This window comes from Poeciliopsis prolifica, unplaced genomic scaffold, assembly GCF_027474105.1.
Source record: "Poeciliopsis prolifica strain line A6 unplaced genomic scaffold, Auburn_PproV2 SCAFFOLD029, whole genome shotgun sequence".
NCBI lineage: Eukaryota > Metazoa > Chordata > Actinopteri > Cyprinodontiformes > Poeciliidae > Poeciliopsis > Poeciliopsis prolifica.
The window spans coordinates 6426355-6452412 of NW_026562404.1; the positions used below are offsets into that span (position 1 = coordinate 6426355).

Consider the following 26058-nt stretch of genomic DNA (forward strand, 5'->3'; position numbering starts at 1 on the left):
TTTTTGCCTGCTCAGGTAAGACTGCCGCAAAGCAAAGTGAAAAGTTTTTTTTGTTTGTTTGTTTGTTTTTGTCTTTTTCTGGCCTCACGACCTTCGGGCGAATTAACCGAATCTGCGTTTTGATGCTCAGGTTCACCTGAACGTGCCCGACCATGTCGGACAACGAGGAAGTGGTTGAGGAGTACGAGTAGGTTGAAGCCTGTTCTCTGTTGTGTCTGGAATTACTTCTTAGCCAAACTGAACACGTCTCCCTGGCTGCACCCACACGACTTAACGGCACAAACACAGAGGGTGTTTTTTTTTTTTTCTTAGCGTTAGTTGCCATCAGAGCTAAAAGCTTCTGTAGCGATGATGGATTGTCACACATCATTGAAAAAGTAAACTTTTGTTTGTTTTACAGGGAGGTGGAAGGTAAAAACTCATGAATCACGAGGCACAATGGCGTTCCAGAAATATCGGTTCTGTTGTCTGGAGGGAAACCTCCACATTGTGCCGAGCAATGGTTTCTTAAACTAATCCAGCATGCTTATTGTGTCACCCTGTTGTGTTGTGTTTCACATTGAGCCTACTGGAAATCTTCCCGTTAGCACATGTCAGCGGACGACCTGCTTTGTCTGTGCTCTAAAAGTTACAGCTTTACTTTCCCTGCTGTGGTTCATTTTATTTTAAGTCCTGCACAATAACTTTTACTTTTTGACTCACCAATAGCATCAGCATCAGCCACTATTCCAAGTAGAGTAGTAGCACTATATATAATTGGATTGCTCCGTGTTTATCTTTCTGCCTCACTGCCCGTCGAATTTTCTCAACTTCATTTATCGGAAGGAGAAGGAGAAGAAGAAGAAGAAGAAGAAGAGGCCGTAGAAGGTATTTCCAGTTGACGAGTCATGACACTGACAAGTGCTGATGTTAAACTTTTTTTTCTGAATACTTTGTGTATGTTTCTAAAGGGTGTGAAACCATTACCAGGGCAACATGTGGAATGAAAACATTGTTATTCCTGAGAAATATTGTTTCGGTTTTACACTACATCTATTACAAAGGTTTAACACAACACTGAGTTATTTATGTTAGGCTACCGATGAGTCACACTGATCATCTGTTTGTTTTTAAGTGACACTGATAAATGAACCTCTATGCTTCAGGCGGACCTTTTATTTATTTATTTATTTATGACTTTGGCTCCTTTGTCACTCATTGCATTTTGCAGTGGGTTTAATGATGACAGTGAAAAGACCAGAGGGCAAAATCAAGTTTCTAAACTAAAAAAAATATATATAATAATAATAATAAGACGAAGAAGCAGAAAAAAAGAGATATAAGTAATTCAAAATAAAAGTTAAATAAACAAAATATCAATACAACACGTGAAAACATTTAATAGAATTCTTTCCACTGACAGCTGATAAATATATAAGATTTGCAGGACCCAACATATTAACAAACGGCACCAAAGTGCTTAAATGGTATCATGCAGCTGCCGAAGAATTTGTTCCAAACAGTGACACGGAGAGATAAGCTTCTTCATGCATGTACCAAAATCCAACGCTTGACAGAGCCTGCCTGGGCTGCAGTGTGGGATAAATCGTGTAGCCTCTCGGCGAGGTGTTGGGAACTTGAGGTGCCTGCACAAGCATGGCAGCAGCACAGGACCACACACGTCAAAATAATTCCTGGCATTAGGTGCGGGGAGCAATTGGGTATGACTGAAGGTCACCACCGAGTGATTTAGTGAACCTAGACAGAGAAGCTCTGTGTCCCCGTGGCTCAGCGGTATGAGTCAGTTGGGCACCAAATTTTCATTTATTGTCTGCAGGCTGGGTGTGACACCCTAATGTACCCAACAGCTTAATCTTCTGTGCCATACCTGTCATCGCCTTTCACCACAGGCAGCATCATCATCTGTGAAACTGTGTTTTTTTTTTTTTTTCCTGAAGTAACCGTGAGCAGAAGGCTCCAGATGTTCACTCAGTTATAACCAGCCTTGTGCTTTCCACTGCAGGGGAGCAAGAAACAGAAGGGCAGGAGGCTGAGGAGGCCGAGGAAGGTACTACTGTGAGCACAATGTCTAGAGACAAACTGTCTTGACTGAAAGCAAATGGTGAAATGGTTGTTCAAGGTCAAGTAGAATCAGTTTACGGGAAAGAATTGACTAAAAAGTAAATAAAATGTGTGGCTAAGATTAAAGAGAAACATAAATTGTCTAAGATTACCCTACTTTCCAATATCCCACTATTCGACTAATCCACTGAGAAAAGGAAAAGTTGCAAACAAAAATGGTTTATTATGCTGCTGTGAGCCCATCAATTTTATTAAGCTCTGATCTGCTCATGGTTTAAAGGTGATCATGGCTGAAAGCAGATATTTTGTATGCCATATATAAATAGGACCTTTTCTTTCCCCCCTCTTTGTCTGAAAGTAAACCTGACCAAAGAGTTTCTGTTTCTAGTCAATTAGGATTAACAGAATTATTCCTTATTGCTAAATGTCAAAATGATGAGATGATTTTTTTTTTCTCTTTAAGATCTGTTACGTAGATTTCTCTTAGTATTTGGTAGAATTGCCTTTAACCTCAACAGTGTTGCCTTATTTCACCTCTGCCTACATATTTTGTTACACATAAAGATCAGGGATTTTAATAATTGTTGTCCTTAAGTCACTTTTCAACTAACACTCAAAAGCATCACAGTTTTTTTTTTTTCTCTAAATGCCAAATGCAATAATGGTCAGTATGGCTAAACACTTAACTCGTAATTTCATGAGAACACAGGAATAATATAATGTAAGTATTTTCAGCCCATGTCAGTGAAACTGATGGGTCACTTTCACACCATCACCTTTCACAAGATGTTCTCCTTTAGTGCCACGGTTCACTCCAAACCACTGGGCCTGTCTCTTTCCTGAAGAGTAGCACGGCTGGAAGTTCCACGGTGTTCATGTTTGGAGAAAATAGTTTGAAAAGATAAACATGCCCTGGGAATTGTACCCAAATAGATGAACCAGGCTTGTGACAACACACAGTTCTAATCCCGATGTTTGTAAGATTCAGAATTGCAAGAAAGTAATAAAACTTCTTACTGTTGTGGCATTTTAAAAAAATTGGGAAAAAAAAATTCTAATCCTAACTCACAAAATAATTATTCATTAGTGATGAAAAAAAGGATATGTAAATAGCTGTTTTCAACTGTACGCACGTCCAAAATACAAGCAGCAAATGGGCAACATATTTTGCAAGCCTGTACCAGATTTAGAAATGGCGTTTAAATTTAGGTAACCTTTTTCTAAAAGTCAACAGTTTCCTCGTTGTTTTTGTTTTTTTTTTATCTCTTCTGATGTCGTTTCATCCTGTCTTGTTCACCAATGACGTCTGAAAAGCTGCAAAACGACAGCTCACACGAGGCAACGGCCCAGCAGCGCGCTCCACTGCTGTTAAAAAAGTTTTTCACCGGCATAACATTACGACTCTCTCGCTGTGCCACAGACGCGGCGCAAGAGGAAGAGAAACCAGCAGAGGAGGGCGATGAAGAACAAGGTGAGCGCCTCTTGTACGGGTATTTCTAAAGGCTTGTTTCTGCTTGTGAGGACCAAGCAGCAGTATTTGCATTTACCAGACATCTAAGCGATGATGGTCGTTCACGACCAATCGCCCCAGCGGGCAGGAGGGTGACCTGTCCTCTTCTCAGTGCGCAACGTTCTGCAGGTTTCTTGAGAAGACGAGTCCACTTAGCCAAACCAGATGCTGCCACTGAAGAGTCATGTGCAGGCCTCCCTTCCCCTCCCAGCCCTGAGGCTCTTGAGCATTAGTCATATTCAGTTTGGCATTTATTTATCTCTGATGTCTGTCTCACTGCGAAAGGAGAGGCGTGATATGGAAAATGTGTCTCATCTTTACGCCAGATCTGCACCTGAATGTTAAGGAAACTTCCTATGGGGCTTCTGCATGTGTCAAGTGAGAATATGTTTAGTTTGGCCGTGGATGATTATTAAAAGTGCCGCAAAGTCAGTCATTCTAATCGAAATGACCAAGTCAGAAAAAAAAAATGCCTGGTCATCAAGAATTAAGAGCCAAAACATCTTTTCAATCTCAACTGTTTTATCAGATAACAGCCTAATAGATGAGTAATTCTCTACAAGACCACAACAAAAGACTATTTGAAAACTTCCTTCATTCCTGTAAGATACATAAACAACATTTGAGTTGTGGCATTTTGATTGGACAGGCTGTCTTTTTAGAGGTCGCAGTCCTTTGACTGGCAAGATACCAACACCTATCAAGACTTGTCTCTCTGAAGAAACACCCAGAGCTTAATTAAAGAACGCCACTGATGATGGAAAACTTCCCTTGTGGCAGCACAGAGAACAACTCAGTACTTGAGTTTATCAGTAGTCTGTCCTCTGTCTTTTTCCGGTGCTTAACTTTGAGCCGCAGTTATTACAAAAACATTTCTCGCCCGTTTGACTTTTCCAGCCACAGCCTCTCAGTTATCTGTTTCAATTTGGTTTCAGGTGAAGGAGAGGCGGAGGGAGAAGGTATCACCGACGGTTCGCACCTTTTCTGCTCGTTTGGATGCACTGAAGCTTTATTTTAGTCACGCCAGAGTTAATTGTCCGCTAAAGTAAGAGTGCAAAAAGACATCCTTGTCGAGACTTGGTTGGACTTCCTGGCATGTTTTGGTTTGCTCTTGGCAAATGAGTGCGTCAGGCTCCATCTGCGTGGGTGTGCGTGTGTGGTCTGGTTTAGCTCATCTCTGTAAACTCTTCTCTTTGTTTTCCAACTCCACAGAGGAGGAGGCCAAACCAAAATTCAAGTAAGTAACACTAATAGATGAGCACACGTTTGTGCTCAGTGTAGACTTTGCTATCTCTGTACCAGAGATGTTTTCTCGGTGAGTTTGGTAGAAAAAGCATTTTAAAAAATCACAAGAAATTCAAATTCAGAGATGTCTTCCAAGAAATGATAAATCATTTCATGCTTCCGTCTGTTGACGAGCTCTCCTGAGATGCTAATTCCGTTTTCGAGCAGGACTTTGTACCTGCCCGCACTGCAGAGGTGCATCGATACACTTCTTTATAATTATGGGTCAATGTAATGCATCTGGCCAGCAACCTGACCTGACCTGAACCACATGGAAAACCAATACAGATTTGACAAGATGAAGATGAGAAACATAACAATGCAGACAAACTGAAGGTGACTGAAGCTACCTGGACTCCCTGAACATCTCAGCAGAGTCACCAACAGGCTGAATCCATGTCACTCTGCACTAGTGCAGTAATTCATGCTAAAAAAGCTCAGCCCAGGTATTGGATGTATCATATCTTCTGCAATGAACATGGGTAAAGTTTAGAGTAGCCAGGCACTGATGCATATATTAGACTTTTTTTTGTTGATTTTAAGTTTTATTTGCGTTTTCTGGGGTTTTTCCTCATGTCATATTCAATTTAGCAGAAAATGGTGCTTCTGACGCACCTTGCAGTGTTTACACATTTTCCTCTGTCTTTTCAGGCCGTTCATTATGCCCAACCTCATCCCTCCTAAGATCCCAGATGGGGAGAGGGTGGATTTTGACGTAAGTAACGCATCTCTGGTTTCAGATGACCAATTGAAAGCACTGATTTCAATCTATTTTTTATGTCGATATTTTGCTGCAAACTTCCTTTTTGACGCACCTTTGATCACTCTGGAACACACGCTTCTGCAGGACATACACCGCAAGAGGATGGAGAAGGACCTGATGGAGCTCCAGACTCTGATCGAGGTTCACTTTGAAAGCAGAAAGAAGGAAGAAGAGGAGCTCATTAGTCTCAAAGAACGAATCGTGCGTGCCTCGATCGCACTTTCGGTGGAAGATGCGCCTGCTGAGCCCCCGCAGCAATAACGGCAAAGTGCCGCAATCTTGTTTCAGGAGAAGCGGCGCTCTGAGCGCGCGGAGCAGCACAGGATACGCAGCGAGCGAGACAAAGAGCGGCAGAAGCGGCTTGAGGTTGAGATGCGTTGCTGCTGCTTGCACGGCCAGTGACATGTACTGATTTTTATTGCTGACCATTTTTCTCGCTGGTCGCATGTTTTCCCGTCTTCCCAGGACGAGAGGGCTCGCAAAGAGGAGGAAGAGGCAAAGAAACGAGCAGAAGATGACGCGAAGAAGAAAAAAACCTTGACCAGCCTCCACTTTGGAGGCTACATGCAGAAGCTGGTGACGAAATAAGGATTTGATGTATTTATTTATTTATTTATTTCTCTCAAAAAAAAAATCAAACGTCAACAAAGTGTTTCGTTTTCCCAGAACGAGAAGCGGAGCGGTAAGAGGCAGACAGAGAGAGAGAAGAAAAAGAAGATCTTGAGCGAGAGACGCAAATCTTTGGACATCGACAACTTGAGTCAGGAGAAACTCAAGTAGGTGGAGAGATGGTTTTGCCGCGTCACTGAACGTCTACCTCTGTACGAGAACCAAAGGATAATCAGAAAACCTCACTTCCCAGGGAGAAGGCCAAGGAGTTATGGGAGTGGATGTACGAGCTGGAGGCGGAGAAGTTTGACCTGCAGTACCAATTCACCAGGCAGAAATACGAGGTGTGCGCCACTCCGCAGCGTCTCTGAAACAAAAACGGCCACAGTAACATTTGCACCTTCTCTTTTTTCTCTCTCTTTGTTCCAGATAAATGTGCTGAGAAACCGCGTGAGCGACCATCAGAAAACGTGAGGATCTAGTTCTCCTTTCGACCAATAGACACGCTGCTCTCTTTTCTTTGTAACAGCATCACTGCCGCGTAAAGGCGCATCTCCACATCTCCTCCACAACGTTTAGGAGAAGTGTTACGTAACAAGAGAGTATCCTCAGCTTACAGATACACGCCTCAGAAAATCGTATTAGTCGTGCACAGACTGCTGGCGTTTTATGGAAAGGTATACAGATGGAAATTTGTGACAAAGCCTGTTAGGAGCTTGCAACAGTCTAAGAATAGAGGACACACGTGACAGATTGTGTTATCTGTAAATGTGACCTAAGCTGACCTTTTTGGCCACCCACACGTCATGCTGCTGACGCCAGAAAAAAAACCAACACTGCACATCACCCTGAACAGCCCACCCCGATGGAGAGAAGATAGAGAGGGAAGCATCAGAATGTTGGAATGGTTTTTATTTCAGTAATGACAGTGAAAGTGGTCGGAAGTATTGACTCGAAGGGTCGCAAGAAAGGTGAAGTTTTCTATCTGATTCTCAGTCACCATTCGTTTCGATTTATAGCGTAAAATACCAAGAAGCCACACTGAAGTTTGTGGACCAAGTTTGGAAAAAAATGTAAAATGTTTGAGGGGTCTTGCACAGAACTTAAAGTAGTTTGTGAAGCATGATTGGGTGGGAAAGAAGACTTTTCTTTTTCCTCCTCAATGCCCCATGCAGACAAACAAGCTCAGTCTGAATTCTTAACCTCATGAGCCGTTTTTATTTATTTATTTTTTTTGGTTTCCACAGATCCAAGAGAACAAAGAGAGGCCTTAGGAAATAGATGACCTGCTATCCAGACTAAGCACCTAAACCAAGACCTGGTATCCTCGCCACACCCAAGCTACACCTTTCTAGTGTATTGCATAATAACATATATTCAGTTGAGTTTTTTTTCTGAGATTACATTCTGGGAGCAGTGAATAATGTGTAGGGGTAAATAAAACCTTATTTTAAAAACCAGCTTTGAGCTTTTCTTCTTTTCCGGGACAAGTGACGGCAGGTGCATTTTTCATTTAGTAGCACTGAAATAAGTGCCCCAAGATGAAAGTGACTAATATCTAAAGAAGCCAAGAGCGAATTCGGGAATGGACGATCTTCCTGCTCTGAGACAGGCTCGGACATGAGCGACACTGATGCGTCTTGGAATGACGCCCAGACATCCACCCTGTACTCCGCTCTCTCCCCTCTACTGTACAAAGTTGAAAGAGAATGAATCATTCTCATGTCCATATCCTTAATCTGGGTGGGAAAAGTGTTTCTGGAAGAAGCTCCTCCTCCGATAACACTTCAAAGTATCAAAAGTGTCAAAATGATTTTTGCGCAGCAGCTGCACTGCATTTAATTACAGCAGTTTTTTGCCCTTAAGAATCTGAAACTAAAACGAAATGGGACCATAATGCGCACAGGAAACATAAATTGCTCACGCCACTGGATTATTTGTCTGTGTACATTTAAAAATTCGCAAATCGTGCACACACAAAAACTATTTTTGAAAACAAGTACAACAAAAAAGTCCCCTATTTCCCTGTCATAGTTGCTCTCTTAGTCAGAGAAAGGCACGCACAAACAACAGTAACTCTCCTGGAGTGAGAGGCTGGAGCTTAATTAGTTGAAGATATCAGTGAATGAAACTGAAAACAGACACTCAACTCTAAGGATACACAATAAATACGATTGTGTAATCATTTCATTTGTAAATACCGTGTAAGTTATGTCCCGAAGAAACAGACGACCTTGACATTCTTCGCTTGCATAGCTGTTTATTTTTGCACGTAAAGTAACAACTTAATAACAAAGCTACTAAAATATAACGTACACAATTCTCCCAAACAATACTGAAGGTGATTGAGCCTAAGGCAGAGGAACCTTAATACAGCCAAGTATAAAAATGACCAATGTTTTTCACTTTGGGTTGATAGGAAATCCTAACAGCTGCCAACCACTTTAACCAATAGATGAGATGTCTTTTATTGTTTGTTACACAATCTGCACCAACCGGAAACATGTTTGGGTTTTTTTCCCCCAAAGAAATAGCTCTGTCAAAACAGATACCCTGTGAAGATCCCATAACGCTGTAAGGTTGCAAGACAGAGAGAAAACATATGAGTTGGACAAAAAAAAAATTTAAACGTGTCTTCCTCCTGCTCGATGATTTGAGCTTAGCTCATAGTTCATTATGCTAACATAAAAGGGAACAGTCTTTTTTTTTTATTTTCAGCTCTGCAATTAGCTAAATTACATCGATGGACACTTAAGAGAGAGTTGCCAACATCCATTACTGCTGGCTCCACCTGCTATAAGGCAGTGGCTGACAGGCCTGACTCTTTACTGTTGTGCAGCAGAAAAGGAGTTCTGCTCCTTTTCTCACACCACTGCTCATGCTACCACTTTGCCTCAATTTTTTCTGCTTTTTCACAAAAATTCAAGTCAATGTTGAAAAAACACGAACGTGCATCAGAAATACAAATGACATAATATGCACATTCAATGACAGGCCAATGAAAAAAAAAAAGAATCCCCTTACCACCTTGCTACTGCACATTTTAAGAAACCAAGTATCCATTGAAGACCACTCGTAAAACTGTAGTGTTTGTGTGAGCCAAAAGCGTAAAATCAGAAGTGGCATATTTTCCACTTTAAAAATGGTCCACAAAAAACTGAAAAATGAAAAGAAGCTTTGTATACTATATAAACACTTTAAAATTACAGGAATGTGTCAAGAGATGTCTCTCTAGTTGTGTTTCACACAGCATAAACAAGCTGTAGCAGTACAAAGAGGTGCATTTTATAAGATTTAAGAGAGGCCAGGTTTTAATTGTTGGTTAATGTCTGTTAAGAGAGAGCAAGCAGCTAGTCAAATTGCTCCTTTGCAAAGTCACACTCCAGTTTAGTCGCCACACACTGCCAATTTGTCCCAACTCACTTCCATTTCACACCTGGAAGAAAATGATGAGCTGAATCTTATAGCTGTTGTAGATCATTTAGTGTAACAAGACTTTAAAGAAGTTGTGATTGTTGAAGAAGAAATAGAATTAATGTGTGTGGAAATGTTGCTGAATGAGCATAGCAAACATCTCGTCACAAAACTTCAAAAAAGGGAAGGATGGGATCAAACTGTATGAAATGGCAAAGAAGCAAAATGAGTAGTAGCCAGATCCATGTGTGAAATATGGACCTTTCACACATTGATAATACCATGTTTATACGCATGTTATTTTTTCTTTTGTCATAGAATAACATGTATAGATATATATACATATACAATTACAGGAACATGGCATTTTTGACATTAACAACAAATAATTTTTTTGTATGTGAACATGATATTTTCCGACTATTCTATTCATAATATGAGCTGGTGGTTAACTTATTTTGACCTCAATTTTTATTTTTATTTTATTTATTTTTTGCTTGCTATTACTAAAAACAATTTTCCATGTACCCATAAAAAAAAACAAAGAACAAAACATATGAACTTTTTTCATGTTTCTGACATATATGTCTAAACTGATAACATTGTAATATTTTACAGCGATGCAACTTGTGACTCTTCAGAATCGCTGCAAGACACAATCCGTGATTTGTTTATGTGTATTGAAGGCTGCGTGAATTTGATTTTAGCACTAACACACATCTAGCTCTCACACCTAGCTTACTGAAACGCACAAATATTGTCAAATTAAATTACAAGCAACTTTTGATTATTCATGAGTTGCTTGAATAACTCCATTTTATATACATATTGTAAGAAGGACATAACTCATTGGCTCCTCCAACAAGGTTGGCAGTGAAGATATTAAGGGTGTGGCTGCAGAAGCTTCTGATCAGGACGGGTTTCCTTCTGCAAGCACAGGCACATAGAAAGAGAAAGAAGCAGCTGAGAAAATAAGCCTTAATACCTTTTTTGATTCGTTTGGCTTATATTATCCACGGAGTTGTTAGAAGGCAGGCTTACCTCTTATTAATCTTTGGGTGGTAATTCCACCCTTGAATTATTGGCCTCCTTGTCTGCTCCTTATTTGCTTGAATTAATATATATGGTTTTGGTAAATTTCAGCTGCAGAAAGCAAAGTTTGGAAGAAAATCAGTTCGACTTCTCTCACCAGTGCCTTAACGTGCACCACCAACAGAGAAGCAATGTACATTGTCAGCAATTTAAAACAGCCCCTGGAAGACAGCGAGTTTGAGAATCTGCTGTTTCTCCTGCAACCTGCTCTACTTGTCTGTTGAGGTTTTATGACATGTGAGTTTGTCTAATAATAGTTACACAATTATAACTATTTGCGCTCATGCAAAAATGTTCTGTGGAGAATATTTTACTTTCTTTCTATCTGTTCAATTTTCCCAAGTGGCTACATGTCATCCTCCCCTTGCTTCCCTTCATTCTTCACACACACACACACACACACACACACACACACACACACACACACACACACACACACACACTTTACAAGTTTCTCCATAACTGAGAGCATCAGCCAGCCTGTCTGCCAGGATTCCAGTCTTATTGTTTCTGAAATGACCACAGTCTTGGGTGTGGTAGAAGGTAGGAGAAAGTCTCTCCATGAGCCTGAGAAGTAATTAAAAACATCCACCATCAATCTGCTGAAACCAGACATTCACTTCTTTTCCTCACTGTCTAAAGTTAAATCAGAGCAAATGTCTCTTGTTTTAAGTCTGTTGGGATGATTACAATTATTTTTTTATTTACTAAATGCCACAGTAATGAGAGAAACAATATGAACAAATTATTAGTATTATTGATGGATGGACAGTCTCATCATGTCTGTACTTGCATATAATCATTTGAAAATTGTGCCCAAGGATGTACCAGACACTTGCAGTCTACAATTGTCGTCCTGATCCCTTGGATGGTTTCTTTTTAACTTTCACACTGTGTCAAACAAAAAAAAGTAGCTTAATCGGGATTAGTTAACAAATCAGAAGTTTCCAAAGTCATGCCATCAATATCTGAGCTTTCCCTTGTTGTTTCAAGGTAGAGTAATTATTTTGCATGTGAAATTCACATTTTGAAGACATAAATAAATCATATTAATCACATATCCCTTATGTCTTGTTGTGAAAGTTAGCAAACAGATTTGATATTAGTTTTTTTTTTATGAGCTAAAATAATGAGATGTATGATCTTATTTAACTTCACACAATGAGGGACCAGGGGAGGCTGTTTCTATTTGGTGTGTGTGAACTTCTGCTTTGAGCTGTACGCTGGCCTAGTTCAACATATCTGCTTGAGAGGAAAAGGTCCCTAATCAGGCACAGATTAAATGGTGATTTATAAATTTACATGTTTTACGGTGCTTCTCAGAATCTTATCTGTCCATAAGTTGTGTAGCAGTTCTGAGGCTGCCTGGGTTCCACTGTCTTCGGGACTATAACGAAGAGACAATGATCAGTTGGGAAAAGCAAGGTGACATTTGAGCAAGCAAAAAACAAAACAAAAAAACAAAAACAAAAACTCACCGTTTCTCACGAAACTCTATCAGTCCTCTAATCACTTCTGGATTTATGACATTCTTGGTGATGTTCTGGTCTACAATCAGCAGTCTAGGTAACACCTTGCAAATGGTTGCAACAGCATCAGCATCAGCTTGCTTGCGCCACTCTCCATTAGACAAAACATTCCCAAATACAGGCAAAATCTTCTGTGCTACAGAGAAGAGAAATGGTGAAACCTTATTTCACATATATGAAATGTATGACATTGAGTGCAGTCAGTGTATGCTCCATAAACATACTGGTGCATCTTAATAAATTGAAATATTTTTGAGATTAATAGAGTGCACAGATCCCATGCCCTGCTGGAAACTAAAATCACCATTTCTGATCAAACACAATGACAATGATTCTCCAAAGCATCACTGTCAAAAAATTCACACTGGACCTGTAGCAACTTGGATCCTCCATCTCTTTTCGCTTCCTCTGGGACATACATTCCTAAAAAACATCTAAATTTACTCTCACCTTAGAAGACGAGGTTTGACAAGGCCAATCCATTTACTTCTTAATAAAGGTGTTGTGACTCCTGAAGCTCTGACTAAATTCAATTCACTCATTGTGAATCTGCCCCTCAAATATTTTAGCTTAATTTGGTTCACAATCCTCTCGATGATGTGGTTATTTCTGTGGCTTGTTCACCTTCGTTAGCTAGATTTTCTTTCTTCCACTCAGCTTTCCATTCATATGCTTAAACCTAAAGCCAGCTTTTTCTAAAAAGAGAGACCTAGAGATAGTTTTTTCTATGCATGTTTCTCAGTAAGAGTATCGTCACAATAGCAAAGCGCACATTAATAATACTGGAATTAACTGATTTTATTGTCATATTTGTTGCCTGTGAGATCATTGGAAATAATTTCTTAATTTCCTATTGTAATGTTTAAATTCATTTAGGTTTCTCAAGAATGATTATCATTATGATAAAAAGTTCATTAAGGAAAATTTTATATATTATGAATATGACGCACAAACGCACGGTTGGTAGCAAGAAGCTCTTGGGTTCAAGTCTTGGCCCGGGGTCTTTCTGTCTGGCGTCTGCATGTTCTCCCTGTGCATGTGTGGGTTCTCTCTGGGTACTCTGGCTTCCTCCCACAGTCAAAAAACATTACTGTCAGGTTGACTGGTTTCTCTAAAATTCTCCTGACGTGTGAATGTGCATCTGTGCACAGTTGTTTGTCCTGTCTATCTCTGTGTTGCCCTGGAAAACTGTCCCTGGTGTAACCCGCTTCTCGCCCATTGACCGGTGGAGATAGAAACCAGCACCCCTTGCGGCCCTGCAAGGTTAAGTGTGTTAGAAAAATGGGAGGATCATGAGTCTGCCATGGCTTTCACATCTGGAACCAAATTCTGAAAATAAATACACTTTTACAATTGCATTCTAGTTTTTTTCCGATGCTCCTGTAAACATTTGAAAATAAAGGTTGCTTCTTACCCATCAGGGACTGCAAACTGGATTTGCGAGACATGTTATCCAGAAGACAGGCAAATGGCTTTGCAGTAACTTTGGACCACAACAGACTGGACAGGTGTAGATTCTCCTCAAGTTTCTTGAGCAAAGCCTCACTCATAGCTACAGACTCCTGAAACAAAAGACACATACATACATTTCAGTTGTATGTACCACTTCAGTGAAGCTATCCATATTTACACCACTTATTCAATGAGTTCATAGTGGAAATTTAAAGGGATTTAGTTTTTAAACATTTCCTACTACTAACATTTTCTTTGCCCGCAGTGAGGTTCTGCATGGCACCACAGCAGGCCTCCTTAATGGCATCGATTTGGGACGACTTGAGCAGCGACACATACGCATCTATGGCTTTTGAATTGTACAGCCACTTCACCTCTGATGATATTGTGTCTGGGTTTAAGAAAATCTGAGCAGAGAGGAAAGCAGTTTAGGACCTAAAATGTGGTCATCATGATTTGGTCAAGTTTCTTGGTTAACACCCACCTCATCTTTCATTTTTCTGCTTCTCGGACTGAAGCATCCAACTGTGGAGCTTTTCCTATCGTCTGTCTTCTGACTTTCAATCTTCTCATCAGAGAATGAAGCCTCTGGACACTCTTGCCATAGTTGGTATGTCAAGTTATGGAGAATACACACACAGTTCTCAACAGGCTATAAAATGAAAACAAGAAATAAAACAGATCATGCATTACATGTCCCCATGTAATTGTTTTCTATAACTATATTTGTTAGTTGAGACATATAGCAACAGGCCGTAAGTAGTCCCTGAACCAAAATTAACACAAATGATAAATACTAATAAAAGGGATTCTACATAATAATGAAGTCAGGGGTGGAAATTAAGAAGTTTCTCCACCAGCCACAGTGGCTGGTAGAGAACTTTTTTTTATTGGCCACTCAGGCATTTCACCAGCCGCTGTTTTTTTTCCTTCTTTCGATTACAAACTCCACAAATACATACATAGAAAATGTGTGATTTATTCTTAACTCTATGAAAACCAATTTACTGACAATAAGTTTACCATACAGACGTACATATACAGAATCATTTAAAATAAAACATGGACGCCTTAACAGGGTTGTAGAGCAATAAGTTAATTTGAAGTAATTGCCAACGGCAAACTAACTACACTACCTTAACATTCTTGCATTCATATGTTGAACATTTCCAAAGTTTGGCAACATCTCTCCCTGATAGTATTTATTAAAGATGTGTCTGGTAATTTTTTAAATTATTTTTAAAATGTATCAATAGCTGTTTCAAACTGTTTATTTGTTTTCCCTTACTTGTTACGTTTTCTATGGAAATGAACAATTATCGTATTACTAAAATATCTCAGGATGTGTTCATTATTAATTCCAAGCGTCATCATCGTTCTTGCGTTACTCCAGAGATTTTCTGACTACCTGGAGCTTAGTGTTAGTTTTCACAATCGCTAATTTCCTCTCCTTGTCCCCCCCATGTTACCCGCATTTGGCGGGTGCTAATTTCCACCCCTGAATGAAGTTTGGCAAACACTCCTATCGTGCAGGTACATTTAAACCCAAAATTATTCCAACTTCATATTGCAGAAGTACATGTAAAGTGACATTTTAGACTACCAATATGCTGCTTCTGACTTGAAGTGATATTAATGTCCCAGAGTTGCCAGGCCAGAGTTTGCATTGACAGAGAATCTGTGAAGGGAGCTAAACCCTATGCAGGATAGGATAAATGAAAATAAATGTACATCTAATCTAAGTCTATACACACAGGAGTGTGTGAATAAGAACAGATCTAACTGTGTGAGAAGACTGACTTAAGTTTCAGCTATCTTATGTGAACATTAAAATCTACATGCATGCAGTACTTTCCCAAGAACATGCACATATATTTATTTTAGCATATGGATGTTTCCAAGTACAATTCAGAAAATGCTTAAAATGTAGAATGAACACATTCTGTATAAGAGACATGAGAGATGTTCAACGGGAATTGGGAGAGTAGTAGGAGGCATCAGTGTCGACAAATTGTGACAAAGTGTGTAGTTATGCTTACCTTGTCATCTTGTGTGTCCTGTTTCACAGTTGATGTATTTATGTATGTCACCAGGGCCTCAATAAGTTTTGGACATAGTCTCATTTTTTGCCTGTCCTGTGCTGAGCCGCTGCTCAGGTTCCTACATGCACATCATTAGTCATTGCTCATTATTACGTGGTTTCATGTGTATGCACCACACAGATTGTCAGAAAATGTAAAAAACAGATATTCAGTTCAAACTAATTTTAGTGTTGAAGATAACCTGAGTTCCAAAATGCCTTTGTAAAATTATAATAGCATTTATCACGAAAAAAAAAGATTTTCAAACCAACCTATCGAATGGCAAAATCAGCTATGAAATGCCAATAGTGGCTAACAGAGCACAATTCAATTGAGAGCCTTTCGACGACTGACAAAATATGAATGACAACAAGTCAAAAAGCTTCTTGCTGATCCCCAACACTGTGTGAAAATATGCAGTAATTTGACAAGACAAAAGTTGTCCCCAATACATCTATCTGGTGTAAACCTAACAGCATTTCATAAACATAACACCATCACAATAGGCTAACACAGAGGGGGCGGTGTGATGGTTTGGGACTGGTATGTTGCTTTAGGACCTGGACAGCTTGCTCATGGAACTAATGGAACCATGAATTCTGATGCCCACCAGAAAACACCAGTTTGTAATCCGAAACTCAAGCACATTTGCGTTATACAGCTGGACAGAGCTCAAAAGTAAGTCCTATGCTCAAAAAAATCTGTTTAGTTTAAATATCTGAATGAGATGACCTCAAATAGGCTGTTCATATGCAAAACTCCTTCTGTGTGGGTAATTTAAAAATTCTCCAAAGAGGAGCTGAGCCATAGCAATGTGACAAACTCAATGGTAGATACAGCAAAGATTTGATAGACATCAAGGGTGCACAACCGGTTATTAAGTTTAGAGGACATTACTTTTTTACACATATATCCCATGTTTTTTAATACCTTTTTTCCCTGATGCATAGAATATTTGAAAACCCTTCTTTGTATTTACTCAACTTTGTTTTTGCTCGATATATTTTGATGCTCTGAAAAATGTTACAAATGCAAAACACAGCAGGAAGAAAGATATTTACCTCAAGCAGCCGGTGGCAAAATAGAAAACGTCTGGATCTACAAGTTCTGAGTCATTCTGTGGGAAGTTAAATGGCACCACCACATTCTTAGTCACAGCGATAAGTGCTGTTGAAATTAGTTCCAACCTCAGTTCTTCAGCGGAAGACAGGTTCCAGAGAAGGCCTTTTTAGAAAATACATATATATCACTGTTTTAGTGCATTTTCAGCATTTTACACAACTACTAAAACACTTTTCCTAACCCCACAGTTCTCGCTGTTCCTTTCTAATGTGTAAATGCATCATTCTTTCAACAAATCTTAACTATTAAGTATAGCAAAATTAGTATTTGTGTCTTTTGATTAAAAAGAATTCTAAGTAGAGCTGCCCAACAGATCAAAATGCATGATTCATCGTAATTTTATTGTGTGCAATACAAATAAAGAACTAGTGGGATTAAATATTTGGCCATAATTTAATACCCACATCTGATTTACATCTTAGATACTGAGATGGTATGGATGAGAGCTGGAAATGTTGGTTAATTACATATTTTCATCATGATAATCAAAAGCAATATAACAATGTCCTGTTTTCTCAGTAAAGACCAGCCTTACTTTTTGTGATCCTATTACAATCAGGTGTCCCTACCAGCGAGTTGTTTCTGTGTTTCAGAAGACTTTGTATTCTTCATTTGGTTCAGGATTTTAGCTGTGCCACCGCATTGGTGAACTGCCATCTTATTCTTTAAGTTCTTGTAGGCAAGATTTCTCAGAGCACCTGAAGCAGCCAATTGTAATTTTGAGTCGGTGCTGTCCAGCATATTCACCAAAGGTGGAATTCCCCCAAGTTGGAATACCTGCAACACAAAATTGTGATTAGGAGACAAGCAATTATTTCTGGTTTGTGATTAGAGTAAATTGTCAGGATTTTTTCAAAGCTGCCATTTTTGATGAAGTGACAATTTTTTCTATCGTCAGAGAGAATAAATGCAGCTTTTTACAATCGACATCAAGCTTTGACCCTATTAAAAAAAAAAAAGCTGTAAAAATATGAAAAAAATCTAGTTTGTGTCATTTCCAAGAAAGTATGAACAAACTGACATAGTATTCATTAGTGTGTATTGCAAAAGCACTCCTTCCCCTTGGTGCAACTAAATGCCTCCTTCCCCTACTTTTACATTATATATGATAAACTAACATAAAGTATGTGCAGAGCTACAAAGTAAAAGGAAAGGAATAAAATATTTTATTACAAATAAACATTTTTAAAAGTGTGGCATGTATTTGTGTGGAGTCCCCTGAGTCTGTTTCTTTTTATTGGATGTTTACCTGCTCTGGATATCTAAACTGAAATGTTTCATTATTATACATGGTAAAATTTCTCAAACTCATGGATGAAAAGCATCTGTGAAGATCAGCTGTCAAGTCTTGAGAGAATTTAGCAACTCATTTAAAACTAGACCTTGAAAAAAAAATTGACACAGGAAATTCACTTTGATCTAAACCATTCCATTGTATGTTAAATGCTGTGTTTTTGCAAACACACCTCCACTCCCTCAGTGACAAAAGACCCTACGCTGCATGTGATTCCTTCTGGTAACAGGATAAATGCGGTACACCAACCTCGCCTTTGGCTGAATCGTCTTTGAAGCTGACATGCTGGATATAGTTGGCCCCAAGTTTCTGGATATCCACATCAGTGTCCGAAAGGTATTTCACGGCCTCTCTTAGGGTTATATTAACTTGCATGTTTCCTGTAGAGTCCACCCTATCAGAAAACACATAAGAATTGGAGATAGAGTTGGCAATTAGGTGTTCAGAAGGGGAAAACAATTAATGCCTAATAAATATTATGAGTCAAAGCAGAAGGCAAGGAGTAAAGTGAACTCACATGGACGACTGCTTGATTTCGGACACCCTAATGGTGCCCAACTTGCCATCAGTTTGAGACTGGGTGGAAGGTTGCTGTAAAATGCGTGTTTGACTCTCAGTGAAAGTCGGGCCATTAAATGTTGAACGAGACTCTTTAGTAACTTGAATTTGACTTGAGCTGTTCTGCCTTTTGGCTTTCTAGAAAATGAATAATAGTTTTAAAAAATATATTTTGGTATTATTTTGAAATCTGGCAAGAACACTGAAGCAAGAACTACTCACCATGCTAGGTGCTGGAGCAAGATGAGAAGCTGAAGTCAAAGTGGGGTCACTCCGACTGGGGGTCAGCCCATTGGGGCTTTTTGTCCAGGATGAAGTGTTGACTTGTTCCATGTTAGAGCTGACTAATCTTCCCTTCATACTTTTACTCTTCTGAATGTTTACATAAATTGCAGGGTATAAAAGAACATAAGTTATTGGTTATTGTCCCAGAAATGCGAGAAAACAAATCAGAACTGAATGAAAGGGCAGGGTTAGGGTTAAGGTAAACTTGGCTGAAGACTGCAAAAGTTCCTGGGGTGTTTTCTTAAAGATTCTCAAATTGCTCTAAGAGAACTCCCTTCTAAGCCAAAAACTTTGTCCTGTACTAGCTTAAGAGTCAGTCAGTTATTGAGACCGACTCTGAGTCATCCCATTACAGAAATTTGTTCACTTCCCCTGCTGTCATTGTTAAAACTACATGTAGACTCCAATTCTGAAACAGTGCAGAAAATCTATATAATCGTTCACAGCTTCCCCTGTTTGCTTTTTTTGGAAGCTAATGAACAGGCTAGCACACAAATGCACATGCACTTGAACATACACGTGTGCATGCACACACACCCCCACACGCCTACACGCACACGCCTACGCATGCACACGCACACACATTATTTGAATATTCCCAGTAGAGTTTGAGCAAAACAAGAAATAAATGTCCATACAAACATTGTTACACAAAAATAAAAGGTTTAGCAGGGAAACCATTTCCTGTCAAACTTGACAGGAAATGTCATGGTTCTTCTTTCAGTGAAGAAAGAAGCAACTTTCTCTTTGCAGAAAAGTCATTAATCAAAGTTCTGTCTGCAGCTGACATTTTGACATATTTATCAGGAAAGAGAACTATGTTATGTGAAAGTTATAGGAGGAGGCATGCACAGTTGATCTCTTGGTGTTTTACAGCTCACACAGTGCTGAGAAAGCAAGACCCATATCACCAGGGGACTTGGCAGAAAAATTGAAAAAGATATTCAAAATAATGTTTGAATATATTTAACTTCTTTGAAGCAGTATTTGGAAACACAGATACAGCGAGTTGTTGCATGTGGTCTGACTCGAATCAAGTAAGACTAAATTATAACTGTATGAGAATTTCTATGTAAAACCGTGGATATGCAGTAAGGTGAAAAAACACAGCTTTGGAGAAAACTTCAAAGTTTTACCTAAGCCAGTGTAGCAGCCTTTAAACACGCCTCCCATTAAGGCTGTGTTTCTCAACTTCGGGCAAGATGTCAAATAAGATAAACTCATATTTTACCTTGGACTAATTCCATTGCAACCAAAAGTTGAAACGTATGCTATCGTCAAATGATCTTGCATGTACAATGACATTCAGTGTTTATAAAGTATTATCTAACAAAGGCTGTGGCTTCTAAAATAACAGGAAACTACAAAGATTATAAGACAAACATCTTTATCGTTCTAGCTCAATGAATCCCTGAAGGCAAGAATAAACTGATATCGGCCACTGAATAAACAAGTTTCACTTATGTAAAATATTAACTTCATGTTTTTTGGGGTTTTTTTTCCAAATCAAAAATTAAGCATGTACATTTTTGTGAACTACTAATTCTCTTGACAATTCACTTTAGCACATTATTATTCTTACCTGGATTTCAGGTAATAAGCTACATAAAGTTGCACATTCTGTTCAACATAGCTGACTATATTCAAACTTTTTCTACCTGATGTGCATATTTACAGATAAATAAAATATGACAACATGATGTGTGGATTATGAGCCTTCATCAGAACAGGCAACACCAACAAGTTCCCTAGAAATGCCTCACCGATGTGTAAGCAGGTCGGGTCAGGCCAAATCACCATAAACACATACATAAATGGACACACCCAAACAACGAGTCATGTAAACACACAGTTGCAGCCAATGTTACTGAAATTTGGATTACAAAATAGTTTATCTTAGTACACGCATATCAAATCTGGAGTTTTGTAACAGAGAAGAGAGTGATGTTTTTCTTTTTACACAGCTATTTACAAAAACAAACAAACACACAAGCATATGCATGCAAAAAAAAAAAATCTATTTTGTTTTCTGCAGAGCATTTCAGCTACTCCGTTTGTTCAAATATCAAGCTATTCATTTTCTGTCAGTTATCAGAGAGAGGGTCACTGAGGTAATGTATCTTGGAGGGAAACTCAGTCAAACCTTTGCATGAAGACACGCTTTTCGTTGCTTTGTACAAGTGACAGTGCAATGACAATAAAGTTGAATTCTATTCTATTCTATTCTATTCTATTCTATTCTATTCTATTCTATTCTATTCTATTCTATTCTATTCTATTCTATTCTATTCTAAGGGGGACCCCAAATGGTTACTTGGCCATAAGGTACAAAAACACCAGATACTCAGTGTTTTTGGTCTGCCCAGGAGGCACACTTATGGAAAACCTCTGAAACAGTGGTCTCAAACTGCATTCATCAAGGGCCAGAGTCCTGCAACTTTGAGTCTCCTACATAATTGAGTCACTAGCATGCAGTCAAACTCTACAGAAGTCTGCTAATGAGCTAATATTGGAGTCAGATGTCCTGAAGCAGAGAGTAATGCAGTTTGAGACCCCTACTCTAAAAAGAGACGTTTTTGAGGCATCCTGCTCAGACGCCAGATGCAAAGGACCAATGGCTGCTGAGTGAGCTCACTCTGTACGATGAAGCTGCTCTCTACAACTCCAGAGCTGAGTTTGACCACCTTATTAAGGAAGCTCACTTCAGCCACTTGAATTCAGTATCTCGTTCTTTTGGTCATGATACACTTCTCATGGCCATTGGTGAAAGTTTGAATATAAATCGACCATTAAATGGAGGCTTTAGCTTTTTGGCTCAATTCCTTCTTTACCCTGACAAGTCAACGTGACACCTGCAAAACTGCAGATATGGACATAATTTGTCAACACAGCCTTTCATCACTCATGAACAAGACAAACCTCCTTCACTGAACCCTCAACCTAGAGCACAACTTGTTCAGAGTAAAAACCATGTCCAGATGCTCAGAGGATGTGACTTAAGTGATGTTAAGTCATCATAAATACTAATCTTGAGATCGCATAAGGGAGCCAAGAACTGTAGTATCCTTTTTGAAACACTTCAAATAAAGTATCGAATTGCTTCTCCTAACTCAGATTATGAAGTATTCTAATCTCTCTTGTTAGGGAAAAATCTCTGTAATATCAATGGTTGGTCGGGCTAGAAAGTCATACCAAATAATATGAAAAACACAGAGCTTTTTTGTTGTTTATGGCTACAAAAATGTCAGAACAGCAGATCAGTACTCAACTACACTCAATTGCATTGAGAATCAATGGTGCTATAAAAATGAACTTGCTTTTATCAGCAATATAAATTATCCGTCATTCAATGCTGCCAATAATGTGAACTCAGAATATTACATATCGGTTTCTCAGCAACATGTTTTGGTTAACAACCTTTGTAATGATATTGACTACTGATTTCTGGAAATGGCAACAGAATAAGGGGGAAAAAAAACACATCTAGTTCAGCAAATTTGTATTTTTTTCTTCATCTTTCCTCAATGCAAGCAATTAGATTATGTTAAGACTATTTCTAGCCATTCACTCCAACTTGCTGCAGCAATTTGTAAGACATTTCTTCTCAATTTTTTCCAACATAGTATTTACATATATATTGACAGACTGACTCGTTGCCATTGCAACTAACAACAGTGCTTTCCTCTCCCTCACTATTTTTTAACAACCTTTTTCCTGACCTGATTTAAGTGTCATAGAATTTACAATTAGTAGCAAAGTCCTGCATCACTTTTTTTCTTTTACGTATTACGAATACATTTAAGATTAAACGCGTTATATTGACAACTTATCAGCTAGACGTAGTCGTCGCTGGAGAGCAGTTGTTTGCCCTCCTGCAAGGATATGGGGGGGCTGAAATCATGTGCGTTGCAATAGGTCTATAGGAAATATTTGAGAAAAATTATGTAGGGTGAAGATGAAATGAACCAACTATTTAACAGAAGTACTTCAACTTTGTTACTTTAACAAACTATAGTACAGTCTTTTCTTGTAGAGTCTTTGAAAGAAGCAGAAGTCGGTGCTCTGATTACCGACACATGATGCTGATAGAAAGAAAGACAGAGGGAGAAACAGTTACCCTATTGTGCAGAGCGGCTGACCCGCTGGAGTTGGTGCGGCGGTAGGTGCTGGCTGCCCTATACTTGAACAATCCAAAGTCAGAAGTTTTTAAACTCTGTGGAGCAGGGCCTGTTGAAATAAAAGAGGAATAAGAAAGTAAAACCACTGAAGCCTTTAAAAAAATAATACACAACTCAACATGTATGTATGGCTTTTATTTTAATAGTCTGATAGTTCTAAAGCTAGAATGAAAAACAGAAATGAAATCAAGCCAGAATCAAGAGGATGGATGTAGTAATCAGGTCGCGGAGAGACGAGATGCGGTTTCAGACTCGGGACGACAGACTCACGGCTGTTCTGGGCCAAGTGGCAAGATTTATGCTTGTAAAATTGCTTCATTAATCACCAAATTATGGAACAAAGAGACTGCCTGGCATTAAGAAAAATGCCTTTAAGGTTAAATGAAGTTAAAATAAACACATTAGTAAAACTGTTAATTTTACTAATGTGCGTTGGAATTAGGAATAAGTATTTGAGCATTTGAGGAGTGAAATCCAATATTATAAACTTGTTTTCCTCTAACTGAACAGCTAAGCAAAACCATATCTGCAGCTTCTGCACCTCAAAACCTAAATATAAACCATATGACCAGGCCCCTTAAGACAAGCTAAACGTTTTTCCGCAATCTGACCGACTGGTGTGATAGAACTGATTCATGCCGGAGTCAAATGTCTATTATTATGATGTTTGCTGTTGCATTTTGAACTTCTATATTCAATGCTTTAACACTTTTGAATGGAACTCTGCACGGTTAATGTGAGCTCCCAGATATTAAAGTTAACTCAGATGTGTGTGCGGCTCCAATCCGAATTTCTTCCCATAATTCAGTCTGTGAACTGTGAACACACAAATTAATTGCCTTTGAAGGCATTCAAAGGTAATTGGAATAAAGCATAAAAACACGTTTGCCATTTATTTTCAAATTGAGATCAAATTAGGCGACAAAAAAAAAGTAACTTGCAAAAATGCATCCGAATCCGTAAATCTACAGAAGAAGAACTTTTATTCATTTCTAGAATAAATTGGACAATTTTGCATTATTTCATGTGATCCAATTTTCTTTTGGGCTCACACGCTTATTCTCCATGCCAAACATTTCACCATTAGTGACATTTGTGTGTGCATGATCAAAGTGGCTGCAAAACAGTAAATCTAACTGAGCACACTAATCCCGTGTTGTCATAACAACATAAAATATACAGAACTAAATACACCGCACTCTTTGTTTCTCAGAATATGCAAAGGTCGTGCTCTTGTTACTACACATGCACATTTTAGCAGCTCCCATCCCAACCTCTGCGTTTTGCAGGATGAGCTGATTCCAGACGTTTTGTGTACCTGGGAAATGATTAAGAGTCGGCTGCTTGACTTGACATTAGTAAATTACAAGCAGCTTACGTCTCTGGAAGTCTATTTTGTTGTCCCAAACTATCGGAACTGTGACGGTCATCTTGTCAAAATTTTAACTGCGAGTGCGTGAAGGGCACGAGCGTCACTCCCACACCGAACTAGTTTGGACTAGAAATGGCAGCGCTCCCCTCAAACGAGTGCCTAACCTAACCGTGTCGAAAAAAAATATATAGGCCTATAAATGTCTGGGAACCGAGCCAGTTTTGGCGAGTGGCACCTCTGCACATTTGAATGGCGCAACTTTCTCCAGACGGCGAGACAACACGCGAAAACGTTCGAACCGACTCAAAGACGACTCAAAAGCAATTGGTTTCCGTACTTGTGGGACTCGTCGTGGCGCCGTTCCTGTACTTCGACTTGGTCCTCTTCATGGTGTTGACCTGGTGCAGCACACGCTGCGGTCCGGCGCTCAGGTCCTTGTCGGACGGCGTCGCGAGCGAGGTGTCCGGGCTCCCGGGGTCCATCTTTTTTTTTTCTTCTTCTTTTTTTTTTCTTCCCAAACTCGGATCCCTGACCTGGAGCGGGTGGGTCAAGCGAGTTCTCCAAACGAGAGCGGAGAGCCCCGCGATGAAGAGACGCGCAGCAACGACGGGTGGCGCCGCGGATAAGCCAAAGAGCGAGCTCACATGTGGTGAATGTTCCCAGAGCAGAAGGTGTGGACTCCACCCTCGGGAACCGCGCCCCTTCGAGGGGTAAGGAAAGTTCACGTGCAGGTTGGCTTCAGGGAGCGAGAGGAACCCATGACAGACCGGACTACATTTACCTACTGAGTTATGTCATTGTTGGGACCGTTGCAGAACCGCGCTGCGTTTGTGTCTTAACTTGCAAACAGTTCCAGCTGAAAGGTGAACTGAGGATAAGAGGTTCAAAGAGCCCTTTGATGCAGCTGTTAATAAATACAAATTCCATCATCCTACTCCAACAAGTCATCAGAATAAAAGCTGTAGTAAAAATTGAAACATCTTTTTGTTAAAAAAATAAAATCTAAAAGATAGAACTGTATTAGAAAAGGTCTGCATTATATCAAAGGTTCACCTTCCCAGCAGTGCTGCAGTGCTTTAGCACTAGCCATCAACATTATTTTGTTTGCATTATGCTCTTCATTCAGCCTGCATAACCTTAATTCATTTTAAAATGAAGAACCTGCAAATATTTTGGTGTCACTATGTTATCAGAGTATTTGCAGCTGAAGGTGCAATGGGGTTTGCTGAAAGATGGACTTGCTACTTACTGTCTGGTTTGCACGTGAGGCAGACAGCGTGAGTCATATTGGGAGGGAAAAGAATGAAGAAAAAAAAGAAAAGGAGGAGTCAAAAGATCAAGGAAAAGAAGAAGAGTTAGAGGGGGAACTGTAATGATAGGAAGACATGCTTTCAGCATAACCTGACTGTTTTGGCAAAGGTTATTCAGGTAAGTTTCCCACCACGCCCTTGTGC

General features: G+C 39.4%; 2 protein-coding genes across 3 annotated transcripts; one reads left to right on the top strand and one right to left on the bottom strand.

The window, feature by feature from the left end:
* The first annotated feature begins 689 nt into the window (after positions 1 to 689).
* tnnt2a (troponin T type 2a (cardiac)) lies at positions 690 to 7679 on the top strand. The gene is made up of 12 exons (XM_055049610.1): positions 690 to 867; positions 2003 to 2047; positions 3482 to 3532; positions 4784 to 4808; positions 5507 to 5570; positions 5703 to 5819; positions 5907 to 5984; positions 6084 to 6194; positions 6285 to 6394; positions 6481 to 6571; positions 6657 to 6697; positions 7475 to 7679. The coding sequence occupies exons 5-12, from the start codon at positions 5517 to 5519 to the stop codon at positions 7506 to 7508; spliced, it is 636 nt and encodes a 211-aa protein (XP_054905585.1). The 5' UTR covers positions 690 to 867; positions 2003 to 2047; positions 3482 to 3532; positions 4784 to 4808; positions 5507 to 5516; the 3' UTR covers positions 7509 to 7679.
* Positions 7680 to 8473: 794 nt separating this feature from the next.
* Positions 8474 to 25350, bottom strand: LOC129372334 (plakophilin-1). Of its 2 annotated transcripts, XM_055049567.1 has the most exons (15): positions 24942 to 25349; positions 23172 to 23281; positions 18992 to 19141; positions 18729 to 18907; positions 18461 to 18605; positions 17487 to 17694; positions 16857 to 17019; positions 15754 to 15874; positions 14199 to 14366; positions 13963 to 14121; positions 13677 to 13824; positions 12212 to 12398; positions 12036 to 12120; positions 10683 to 10784; positions 8474 to 10568 (listed from the first exon to the last, which is right to left on the bottom strand). In XM_055049567.1, exons 1-14 carry the CDS (start codon positions 25084 to 25086, stop codon positions 10743 to 10745), a joined length of 2010 nt encoding a protein of 669 aa, XP_054905542.1. In that variant the 5' UTR covers positions 25087 to 25349; the 3' UTR covers positions 8474 to 10568; positions 10683 to 10742. The 2 variants fall into 2 exon arrangements, with proteins under 2 accessions (XP_054905542.1, XP_054905543.1); XM_055049568.1 differs by lacking the exon at positions 8474 to 10568 and having other exon boundaries at positions 10683 to 12120; positions 24942 to 25350.
* Between the last annotated feature and the right edge of the window lie 708 nt (positions 25351 to 26058).